Raw genomic sequence first — 13,030 nt, 5'->3', positions numbered from 1 at the left:
TATTGTGCTTACTCTGTGCCAGGTACTGTGCTAATAAGTGCTTTATAAATATTATCTCATTTGATCCTTACAACAAACAACCCTGGGAAGTAAAGTGCTGTTATGATACCTGTTTTACACACGAGGAAACTGAGGCAAATGGAGATGACATGACTTGCCCAGGATCACACAGCTACTAAGCATCCAAGGCTGGATTCAGATTCAGCTTCTCCTGACTCCAGGCCTTACAAATATGAGGGATGCTTAGAAATATGGGGAGATCTATGTAAACTACTACAAGGCCAAATAAAAACTGGAAGAATTTTATATATGTATATGTATTCTATATATATATAGAAACATATATATATATTTATATATGTATTCTATATATATATATAGAAACATACATATCTATTATGTATATATAAAATGGATAAATGAAAAGATCCCTAAATGGCTGTCATTCTCTGAGAAACTGAAAAACCAATGAAGGTCTTGGGAAACCAATTATGAAACATACCTTTCCCTCCTCGGGCTGGGGTGAGAGACAACTAGGGGAGAACATAGCATATGTTGTCAAATGTGCTGACTGTATCAGACGTGTTTCCTTAATTTTTTTTTGTCATAAGGAAGCATTCAGTCTGTAGGAGGGGGTAGAAAATGGCAGAAAGAGAATGACCAAAGTCATCAGTGTATTTTCTAAAAAACAACAGTAACAACACCATTAACCATAAAATATTTTTAAAAATCTGACTTTTTTCTAAAGATTGCCTCATTTATCACCAAATGTCAATATTATGAAGAAATTTGTCAACAGTTGGCATTTATCTATTGGCCACCATCTGTTGTTGGAGTGGAATGCCTTAAATAGATAGCTTTTTTTTTAAAAAAAAATCATGGTCATTTCCTACATTTATTTTAAAATCTTAGAGGTGGAAGGGAACTTTAGAGTTGAAATAATCCAAGCCCCTGACTAATGTGTGAATTTCCTCAACACATCCTTGTGAAATTGTAACCCATTTTCTGCATGAGCACCTTCTGGGATGGAGCATTCCCTTCCTACCTCACAAGGCGGCCTATTGCATTTTCAGGCAGCTCTAACCAATCCAAAATGTGCCCCTCTGTTGATTCTCACTTCGAACCGAGTATGTTTCATGCCTCATCCCCTCATCTACCTCATCCCCTTAGAGATTTGCTGATCCTTATCCATAAAATGACAGGAAAACTGGCTTCTGATCCTGCCTTTCCTGACTTTATATTGGGCACACACCAGTAATGTAAGCTATTATAACTGGTGTCCAGATGAGTTTCTCTCCTTCCACAAGGAGACCGAGTACCTAGCTCACAGTTGTCTCCTGTACCCCAACCCTTGCCTTTACACGTCGGGATTTCAGTACACTTGTCTTGATGTTTCCTAGAATTACCTGGCCTCCAAATGTATCATCCTTTTCAATCCCCATGGCCTTTATTTTGCTCCATCTCAATAACCTTTAAGTTCATGCTGACCTATATTCTTGAATGTCTTTCTTTTTGTCCTATTGTCATTCGTGCCTTGCCAATCTCTATCTTTGGGCTACTCCCATCACCTAACCTACCTTCCTTTGCTCTTACTACACTCATAATTTAAAATAGATCTTAGCATCGCTTGTTCCTGTTTTAGGCAGCAGGTGGTGCTAGAGAAAGGCCAGGCTAAGCTCCCAGTGTACTCAGAAAGGTCATCCTGGGACTTGCTGCTTTCTCTTCTCTCAGGGGAGGGGCTTTCCTTTCATCCATCTGCCGCTGGCAGCCAGCCCATAGGTTTGAAAATGAATGTACACTTACCCACACAATGCTCCATTGCAGCTTGCCACTCTTACCGGCTAGTGATTTCTTTCTAGGAGTGGCCGACTTCCAAATTCATATGCCAGGCATATACAGTCTAATACCACTCTCCTAATTTGTCCTAATGGCTCCAAGCCTCCTGATCAGCTCCCACTGACCAACTCTTTGGACCTTGCTAGAATGAGGACCAATGTCTCCTTTGTCTTCTCTTTATTATTGCTCCTACTCAAATGTTGCTGAACACTGATGGAAAGATTCATTCAACCATGCTGACAAGGTGTACGACAAATTTATACTATCCACTCTCATTTGGGCCCTTACTACTGAATAGCTATTTTTTTCCCTTCCCTGATGGATTCTGTCTCACACTCTTTATAAAAGTTATTCTAAGCCCTCTCATTCCTTAAGTCCCTTATGTCGCTCTTGTCCCTGTCCTTAGCAGAGGATTTCACCTTCAAATTTACTTAGAAACTTAAGGGGGCAGCTGGATGGTGTAGGGGATAGAGCACCGGAGTCAGGAGGACCTGAGTTCAAATCCTGCCTCAGATACTTGATATTTACTAGCTATGTGACCCTGGGCAAGTCAGTTAACCCCTATTGCCTTGCAAGAAAAAAGAAAATTAAGGTCATCCTCTGTAAGACCACCCCTCTTCTCCCCTATGCCACATCTCAAAAACTCTCTTCATCATTTCTCTTCCTTTCCTCCACTTTGAGAAATAGGTCGCTTTCTCCTCCACAAAGCTAACTCTTCTGTTTGTGCCTTTGACCTTATCTCCTTACTGAGGTTGCACTATTAATAATCTTCCTTACCCCCCATCAATAATCTTTATCTACTGTTTTATCCCCTGTTATCTACAAATATCCCTATCTTTTTTTTAAAATTGAAGGCTTGTTTTTATATCACGTTAATTTCTAAATATGTTCCTATTCCTCTTCTCCCTTTCCCAGAAAGCTTTCCCTTGTAATAAAAGTTAAAAAAATTTCAGAAAAAAACCTAACACATCAGTGTCATCTGACAGCATATGCAACTTTCCACAATCATGGTCTGCAAGCTCTCCAATGAAGGGAATACAGTATACTTTCTTATCTCCAGGGTTGGCCATAATTACACAGTGGAGAGAGAGAGAGACATCCTGCTATGGCAGATAGAGGGAAAAATCCCTTAAACTTTCAGTGTTCCAAGACTGTAAACTGCAGAGCAGTGGCTGATTTCCATTGACAGAAGGGATGTCCTCACTAAGGAGCTTGCTATATACAAACGACATTATATTAATTACATAATGTTCAGTTTCATTTTATTGTAGCTTCTGTTTACATTGTTGTGGTTTCTTGTGCATATTCTTTTCCTGGTTTTGCTTGCTTCATTTTGTATCAGTTCTCATATCTTTCTATGTTTTTCTGAATTATTTTTATTTATTATTTCTTGAGGTATAATAATATTCCATTACATTTATATACCAAATTTGTTTAGCCATTCCTCAATAGATGGGCACCTACTCAATTTAAAATTCTTTACTTCTACAAAAAGTACTATTTGAATAATTTGGAGAATAACTTTCTGTATTTTTGACTTCTTTGGGCTATATATCTAGCAATAAGCTCTCTGAGTCAAAGCATACACACATTTTAGTCGCATTTTAAAAGCATAATTCCAGATTGCTTTCCAGAATAGTGGATCAATTCAAAGTTCCAGCAACGCTGGACACGCTCCAGTGTGTTTGTATTCCTCTACCCCCACTGACATCAACTATTTCTCTCTTTTGTCATCTTTTTAAATATGCTGAGACAGGAAACCTCAGCATTGTTTTAATTTGCATTTCTTTTAATACTAATGAGTTAGAATGTTCTTTCATATGATTGTCAATAGTCTGCAATTCTTTTGGGAATTATTTGTGTACTTTGACCTTTTTAGGGGAATGGCTCTTGATTATATGAGTGTGTGTTAATTCACTACATATCTTATATGTGAGGCCCTTATCAAAAATATTTGATGCAAAGATTTTTCCCCCAATTAATTCTCCCTCATTTAAAAAACAAACTTTCAGTTGGCCTTGCCATCACCTCATAGTCAGACTCCTACACAAAGTCATATTTAAATGCATTGAGATCCCAACCCCCCTTTCTCTCCTCAGCTCTTGGCAATTTGGTTTATAATCCCAAACCTGGAATAAAACTGTTTTCTCCAAAGATACCAATAGTATTTTACTGCTAAATTCAATTGCCTTTCAGACCTTATTCTACTTACAGTTTTTGACACTGTTGACCATTCCCTCCTCTTGGATAATGTTTCCTTCCTTGACTCCCATGACATTGCTTTCTGAACATTAGTGTTCCTTTGAAAGATTTTTATCCATTTCCTTCCTTGGTGTATTTGTCACCAAGTGCACTGAGTGAATGCTTCCCTCTCTCCACAGTTTTTATCTTGGTGATTTCATAAATTCTCATCAGTTCAATAATCGTCTCTATGTAGATCAATCAATCATTCAGCAAGCATTTATTAAGTGCCTGCTATGTGTCAAGCATTGTGATAAACAATGGGGATTCAATGACAAAAAATTGAAACAACCTCTGTCCTCAAGAAAGATATCTACTGAGGGATATAATCATGTGTAAGTATACCCAAAATAAATTTAAGGTATTTTGAGGGGCGAGAAGCTACTAAGAGCTGAAGGATCAGGAATGGCTTCATATAGAAAAGGTGGTGATAGTGAAGAGGCAATGAGTGATAGCTAATGCAAGAAGTTTGAAGATAGGAGATAGTGTTGTTTGTTAGGAACAATGAGAAAACTGATTTGATTAGACAGCAAAGTGTGTGAGGGGGACTCCTAAAGCTGTATATCCAGCTCATATCTCTGTCCTGGGCTCCAGTTGCCTGTTGGATATTTCCATCTCAAACTCAACATGTCCAAAATATAACTCATTATCTCTCATTCCACTCTCCCTTCTAGTCATAAAAGTCACATTCTTGACTTTTACCTCCTCCCATTCAGTCAGTTACCAAGTCTTGTTGATTCTCTTTCCACAACAAGTCTCAATCCTTTCCCTGCTTCCTTCTTTCTCGTATAGCCATCTTCTTAGTTTAGGCCCTTGTTTCCTTTTGCTTAGAGTAGACTATTACAATAGTTTCCTAATTCCTCCTTCCAACTTTTCCCGTTTTCCCTACACAGTTGCCAAAATAATTTTTTCTAAAGCATAGGTAATAACCATGGCACTCCCTTGCTGAACAATCTTTAGTGGTTCCTGATTACCTCTAGAATAACATCCAAACTTACTCTCCAGGCATTGGAGTCCCTCCAGAACTTGGTTCCTATTTACCTTTTGAATGCTACATCTGAAACAGTTAGGCAATAAACACAACATCGATGATAATTGTGAATATGTCTATGTAGTTCTGTATCACAAAGTATGAGAGACTCTCCATAAAAAAGGTAAAAGAAGTATAACATTTATTCAGACACCAGAAAACCATATCCCATAACCAAATGTTCAGCTCCCACAGCCAGTCAGCCCACTTTATTATAACAGCAAGGTACTTAAAACACCATATCACAGCCTGGAAACTTGCCATCCCCAAACCTCTCCAACCCCCTGCTGGGATCTCCCCAAAGACAAACTCACAGTACAGCTAAGTCAGCCTGTTCAGTTCTAACAATCATGAGGGCAGCCATTAGCATTTCTGTGACATAACTTCCTTTTCCTGTCAGGAAGCTCCTCCTACCACATATGTCTTAGGCTTCCTGTGACATAAGCAGGTCACGTGGCCAATTAATGGGTGGGAAAGATCTTCAAATCTGATTGCTACTACAATATCACATTTTACATTCATGAGTGCTGCATTTCAGCCAAACTGGCCTTACTAGTACTAGCTGTTCCCTGAACTTGAACTCAACATGCCTTCGCCCAAGCTGATCCCTAAGCCTTGAATACATGTTTTCCTTATCTCTTCTTTTTAGAATCACAGCTTTTTTCCAGGATGCTCCTTAAATGCTGCCTTTTTTAGGAAGCCTTTTCTGATCCATCTCCACAACACCCCCTGTGGTTAGTGGTTTGTCCTTCAAATTACTTTGAAACAACACAGATCCTGTCCTGATGTTCCTCCATGCCTCACTCTCATAGTGCTGATCCCTTTATTTGTGACAGCTTCCTTTGTGCTCTTCTTCTCCCAGCTCTATCTCACTTCTTTTGCCTTTCCCATCTCTATCCCTGTAGGTTCTATTGTCTTGTCAGGGTCTAGCTTCTTCTACTTCTGGCTCCCAACTTGGACTCCTGTAGTACTAGCAGTTCAGCCTTTTAAAGGACCTCAAGGGCATGGTCAAGTTTCTGCTCATCTACTTGGCCAGGCTTCCTAGAATTCCATCAGAGATAGGTGTTCATACTTTGTAAAGGGATCACCTTTTATGGCTACAATTTTAGAGTTAGTTTAGCACCTCTATGTTTATTCCTTTTTTATATTTAGAACCTGGGCTTTCAAAAATAATTCCCTTATATTCTTTCCCCAATTAAACATTTGTTGTCCTTAAATTAACTGGAGCACATTTGGACAGATTTACCCATATCTACAAATTCTGGATAGCTTTTTAATGACTATATGTTTAAAATACATGCAGGATATATTATATGCACTGATCATAATAATATATGCATATCCAAAAAAAGTATACATAATCAGCAAAGCAGTTCAATACCAATATCAGCAGATTTTAAAAAAATCAATTAATAAACATTTATTAAATACCTACGGTGTTCCAGGCACTGTGCTAAGCCCCAGGGATACAAAAAGAGGCAAAAGATGGTCTCTGCCCTCAAGGAACTTACAATCAAATGGGGAAGACAACATGCAAGCAAATATATACAAAGTGAGCTATGAGAAGGGGCAGCTAGGTGGTGCGGTGGATAAAGTGCTGAGCTTCAAGTCAAAAAGACTCATCTTCATGAGTTCAAATCTGGCCTCAGACCCTTTTTAGCTCTATGATCTTGGGCAAGTCACTTACCCCTGTTTGCCTCTGTTTCTAATTTGTAAAATGAGCTGTAGAAGGAAAGGCAAGTCACTCCAGCATCTTTGCCAAGAAAACTCCAAATGGGATCACAAAGAGTCAGACACGACTGAAACGATCACGAGCCGTGAGGGAAAGCTCTGGAATTAAGAAGGGTTATGGAAAGCTTAGCTACGAGATGTAAAGAAAGCCAGGGAAGTCCGTCTTCCAAGTGGAGGAGGGAGAGTCTTCCAGGAATGGAGGAGAGCCAGAGAAAATGCTTAGAGCTGAGAGATGGAGTGTCTTGTTTGTGGAACCATGCTGTGAAGCTAGGAGGCAAATGTCACTGGATCAAAGGGTAGGTGCTGGGGAGTAAAATGTAAGAAGACCGGAAAGGTAGGAGGGAGCTAAGTGGTAAAGGGCTTTGAGAGGTCAAATAGAACATTTTGTGTTTGCCCCTGGAGTCAGGCAAGAGGAAGCTGAGTTTGTTGAGTAAGAGAATGATATGACCAGACCTGCATTTTAGGAAAATCACTTTACTGGCTGAATGGAGAATGGATTGGAGTGGGGAGAGACTTGAGGCAGGCATGAGTGCCGGTACTAGAGTGCAGCCTGGGCCCAGGCTCATCACTCAATAGGGTATATTAAAATCCTGCCCTCCTCCCCTTATATTTGTTGGATCCTCCAGAAGAATATAAGCTACTTAAAGGCAGGAGCTGTTTTTGTTTTTGTTTTTGTGTCCCCAGTGCCCAACATGGTACCTCATACATAGCAGGCACTTATCAAATGTTTGTTGAATTTAATGAAAGTGGAGATCATAAAACCTGCCCTACATTCCTCATGTGGTTGTTGGAAAAGTTAACTTTAAAAAGTTAAAAGTCCTGTTGAAATGTAAAGTGCCATTATCATCATGTGGTTTGTTATTTTGACCAGATATGGCCACATTTTTTCCTACAGATACATTTTGTCAGATATTGCCCAAACAAATTTATTTAGAAGAAATGGTATTTTTCACTTTACTATTTCGTCTATGCTGTGTTGTGTAACAGATTTTGACCTCATTCTTCATGTTGGAACAATAACTCTTTTCTCTTTACTAAATAACTACTTTCTTTCTTTACTCATCATCTTGTAGCCAAATACCTGAGCTCAATTCTTCCTGGAGAGGTAGAGAATGTACTTTCTCTCAGTGCAGAGTGGAAAGTAGCCATATGTTCTTCTTAGGGATCAGTCTAGGCTGGCTTTAAGAGATGGAAGCTCTGCCCCTAAGTAGGCCATGTAGATGATTCTGTCTGAGTTTATTTGCTTCCGCAAATTTAAGAAATGGGTAGCCCACATGATCTGAGGGGTTCATATAAACTTTGAGGCTATTTCTGGGAGAATGGACAAGGTTGTGCATCAACACTTAGGGAAAGGGAGTAGAAAGATCATAGAGAGGGGGTGGAGCCAAGATGGCGGCTGGAAAGCAGGGACTAGCGTGAGCTCCCCACTGAGTCCCTCCAAAAACCTATAAAAATGACTCTGAACCAATTCTAGAACAGCAGCACCCACAAAACAGCAGAGGGAAGCAGGGCTCCAGCCCAGGACAACCTGGATGGTCTCTCGATGAGGTCTATCCCGCACGGACCTGGGAGCGGAGTGGAATGGAGCAGAGCCCAGCGTGGGCAGCACAGACCAACCAGACCAGGAGCCGGGTGGAGCGTGCCCTAGCACCCTGAATCAGTGAGCTGCAGCAGTTACCAGACTTCTCAACCCACAAACACCAAAGACAACAGAAAAGGTTAGTGCTGCTGGGGACAGAGTGAAAAAAGGAGTTTGTGGTTTGGCGACCACCCCTGGGTCAGTGGAGGTGGGGCAGCTACAGAACTACAGCTGCAGTTGCTTCTGGCCCCAGGCCCACCTGGTGGGAGGAATTAAGTGGCAGATCAGAGCAGGAGTGAAGAGCCTGCTGAAGATCTAAGTCCAATCCGGGTTGGCAGTTCTTGGGGAAGGAGGAATGCTGGTGTGGCAGAGCTGGTGCATCCCCCCAAGCTTGGGACATAGTTCTCTTAATTCTACAAGCAGTCATACCCCGCTGAAAAACTCAAGGGTCAAGTTAGTTGGCTGGGAATATGGCCAGGGAGCGAAAACGCACCGAGATTCAGTCTCAGACTTTGTAAGCTTTATTTGGTGACAAAGAAGACCAAAACATACAGCCAGAAGAAGTCAACAAAGTCAAAGAGCCTACACTAAAAGTCTCCAAGAAAAACATGAACTGGTCTCAGGCCATGAAAGAGCTCAAAAAGGATTTGGAAAAGCAAGTTAGAGAAGTAGAGGAAAAATTGGGAAGAGAAATGAGAAGGATGCGAGAAAACCATGAAAAACAAGTCAATGACTTGCTAAAGGAGACCCAAAAAAATACTGAAAAATACACTGAAGAAAACAACACCTTAAAAAATAGACTAACTCAAATGGCAAAAGAGCTCCAAAAAGCCAATGAGGAGAAGAATGCCTTGAAAGGCAGAATTAGCCAAATGGAAAAGGAGGTCCAAAAGACCATTGAAGAAAATACTACCTTAAAAATTAGATTGGAGCAAGTGGAAGCTAGTGACTTGATGAGAAATCAAGATATTATAAAACAGAACCAAAGGAATGAAAAAATGGAAGACAATGTGAAATATCTCATTGGAAAAACCACTGACCTGGAAAATAGATCCAGGAGAGATAATTTTAAAATTATTGGACCACCTGAAAGCCATGATCAAAAAAAGAGCCTAGATATCATCTTTCAAGAAATTATCAAGGAGAACTGCCCTGATATTCTAGAGCCACAGGGCAAAATAGAAATTGAAGGAATCTACCAATTGCCTCCTCAAATAGATCCCCAAAAGAAATCTCCTAGGAATATTGTTGCCAAATTCCAGAGCTCCCAGATCAAGGAGAAAATACTGCAAGCAGCCAGAAAGAAACAATTTGAGTATTGTGGAAACATAATCAAAATAACACAAGATCTAGCAGCTTCTACATTAAGAGATCGAAGGGCTTGGAATATGATATTCCGGAGGTCAATGGAGCTAGGATTAAAACCAAGAATCACCTACCCAGCAAAACTGAGTATCATGCTCCAAGGCAAAATATGGATTTTCAATAAAATAGAGGACTTTCAAGCTTTCTCAGTGAAAAGACCAGAGCTGAATAGAAAATTTGACTTTTGAACACAAGAATCAAGAGAAGCATGAAAAGGTAATCCAGAAAAAGAACAAGAAAAAGAAATTGCAAGGGACTTACTAAAGTTGAACTGTTTTGTTTGCATTCCTACATGGAAAGATGATGTGTATGATTCATGAGACCTCAGTATTAGGGTAGCTGAAGGGAATATGCATATATATATATGTTTATATATATATGTATATGTGAGTGTGTATGTATGTATATATGTATGTGTGTGTGTGTATGTGTATATATATATATATATATATGTAGAGAGAGAGAGAGAGAGAGAGAGAGCGGGCACAGGGTGAGTTGAAGATGAAGGGAAGATATCTAAAAGAAATAAAATCAAATTAAGGGATGAGAGAGGAATATATTGAGAGGGGGAGATAGGGAGAGATAGAATGGGGTAAATTATCTTGCATAAAAGTGGCAAGAAAAAGCAGTTCTGTAGGAAGACGAGAGAAGGCAGGTGAGGGGGAATGAGTAAATCTTGCTCTTATCAGATTTGACCTGAGGAGGGAATACCATACATACTCAATTGGGTATCTTACCCCACAGGAAAAAAGGAGGAAGAAGACAAAAAAAGTGGGGGATGATAGAAGGGAGGGCAGATGGGGGTGGAGGTATTCAAAAACAAACACTTTTGAAAGGGGACAGGGTCAAGGGAGAAAACTCAATAAAGGGGGATAGGTTAGGAAGGAGCAAAATATAATTGGTCTTTCACAACATGAGTAATATGGAAGCATTAAACATAATGATACGCATGTGGCCTATGTTGAATTGCTTGACTTCTTAGGGAGGGTGAGTGGGAAGGGAAGAGGGGAGAGAATTTGGAACTCAAAGTTTTAAAAACAGATGTTCAAAAACAACAAAAAAAAGTTTTTGCATGCAACTAGAAAATAAGATACACAGGCAATGGGGTGTAGAATTATCTTGCCCTACAAGAAAGGAAGGGAAAAGGGGATGGGAGGGGAGTGGGGTGACAGAAGGGAGGGCTGACTGGGTAACAGGGCAACCAGAATATATACCATCTTGGAGTGGGGGGAGGGTAGAAATGGGGAGAAAATTTGTAATTCAAACTCTTGTGAAAATCAGTGCTGAAAACTAAATATATTAAATAAAAAAACCTAAAAAAAAGATCATAGAGAGATAAGAAGGCTAACCATCATGCCTCAGTTCACACTCCTTCCCCCCACTTACCCTCTTATCACATATAGGTTTAGTTAGGACTGACAATTCTTGGCCAACTGGAGAAACTATCAGACTCTAAAGTGGAACTTCTATATGTAAGAAATATTATTTGGAAACGAAAATACCTTTTTAAATGATTGAAATAGAAGGTACAATTACAAATGTAATCTCTTTTCTACATAATTTTCAGAAAGCCCAGAATATCTCTAGTCATATCTTATCATAGTTTCTTATTTGCCACATAATTGTAGAAGTGTTTTCTGTGCTCAGTGCTAATTGTTTTCACTTTCTTTACTTTCTTTTTTCTTTTCTTCTTACTCTCAACAGAAATTTGAAAAATTGTTTCACCTCTAAGGGTTAAGTGAATCTCCACAGTCCAATTCTAGCACTAATCTAATTTAAATAACCAAAGTTCAGATGTTTAATGTGTGTAGCATTTTCTTTTTAACAGCTTCATTAAAGCACTTCCTAATGACACTTCCTTTCATTTATTTGAGGATGCTGCCACAGGAGTTAATATTCATGATTTTGAAAACAGTCATACAGCTCCTATTTCCGAATGCAGTCTGACAGCAGATAGCAAGAGGTGACTTTTACTTGTTTTTTATGGGTCAGTAAAATACAACAAAGAAAATGATGCTGTTTATGGAATATTAATATCACTAAAATTTTTCTACAAATGGGAAGAAACGACAATTTGACTCCCTTTTGCAGTTAGTTCCCTGTGGGGGTTGTTGTTATGAGGATCAAAGGAGATGATAGCCATAAAAATACTTTGAAAAGTTAATACTCTATCAATGTTCGAGGAATTGTCATTGTTTATGATTATAAACAGGTAGCCATTCTAAACTATCTTTTGAATATTATTTTCTATTTGATCACATAAAAAGATTAGAGTTGGATTTAATCCAATTACCCCATTTTTTAGAGATAGAAACTAAGGCCCAGAGGGAAAAAGAGACTTGTCCATGATTAATCAATCAAAAAGCATTTATTTATTAAGCATTTACCATATGCTAGGCTAAATGCTGGGGATACAAAGACAAAAGTAAAAACAGCTCTCGCCATTGAGGAACTCACATCCTAATGAGGGAGACGATATGTAAATTACTAGATAGATGCAATAACTAGTTACATGCGGAGTAGGTGGGAAGTAATCTCAGAGGTAGGACACTAGCAGTAGAGGGAACTGGGCAAGACATTTTACAGAAAGTAGATTTGAGAGAGTCTTGAAGAAAGTCAAGGGAGCTAAGAGGTGGAGTTAAGGAGGGAGAGCATTCTAGGCATGGGAGACAGTCAGACTGAAGGCACAGAGAAGGAGGTGGAATGTGCAAAGAATAACAAGACAGCACAGCTGGGCTGTAGCATGTGTGGAGTAAAGTCTAAGAAGACCAGAAAGTAACAAGAAGCCAAATTATTAAGAACTTTAATTTCCAAGCAGAGAACCTTGTATTTGATCTTAGAGGTGATAGGGAGCTATTGGAATTTATTGAGAAAGGGAGCCTCATATAGCTAGTTAATGACAGTGCTAGGACTAGAACTTAGTCTCCTAAGAATTATTTTTAAAAGTAGGAGATTTAATGAATTCGGTGACTTACCTCACATATTTATAACCATTTATGCTGAAACAAACCTTCGAAAAACCCCAACAACTAGAGAGTTACCTTATTGGTATAAAAGGAAGCAAATGTTTTATATGGAGTAATAGCTAAGAATGACAGTCCTAAGAAAATATTATGGAATTCTTCTTTCAAGAAGGAATGGGAAATATGCAGCACAGGATACGGGTATTCTTGTTTTTTTTTTTTAAGTGTATAATCCATCAACAAATATTTATTAAATACCTACTAGTGTCATGTACTAGGAATACA

General features: G+C 39.1%; 1 protein-coding gene across 1 annotated transcript in view; it reads left to right on the top strand.

The window, feature by feature from the left end:
* WDR88 (WD repeat domain 88) overlaps positions 1-13,030 on the top strand; it is a 58,202-nt gene that overhangs the window by 8,665 nt on the left and 36,507 nt on the right. The window contains exon 3 of the mRNA XM_036748212.1: positions 11,657-11,745. Coding sequence (XP_036604107.1) covers positions 11,657-11,745 — 89 coding nt within the window. The remainder of the gene's footprint in view (positions 1-11,656; positions 11,746-13,030) is intronic.

This window comes from Trichosurus vulpecula, chromosome 3 (assembly GCF_011100635.1).
Source record: "Trichosurus vulpecula isolate mTriVul1 chromosome 3, mTriVul1.pri, whole genome shotgun sequence".
Classification (NCBI taxonomy): domain Eukaryota; kingdom Metazoa; phylum Chordata; class Mammalia; order Diprotodontia; family Phalangeridae; genus Trichosurus; species Trichosurus vulpecula.
This window is presented reverse-complemented; position numbering and strand designations above follow the sequence as displayed.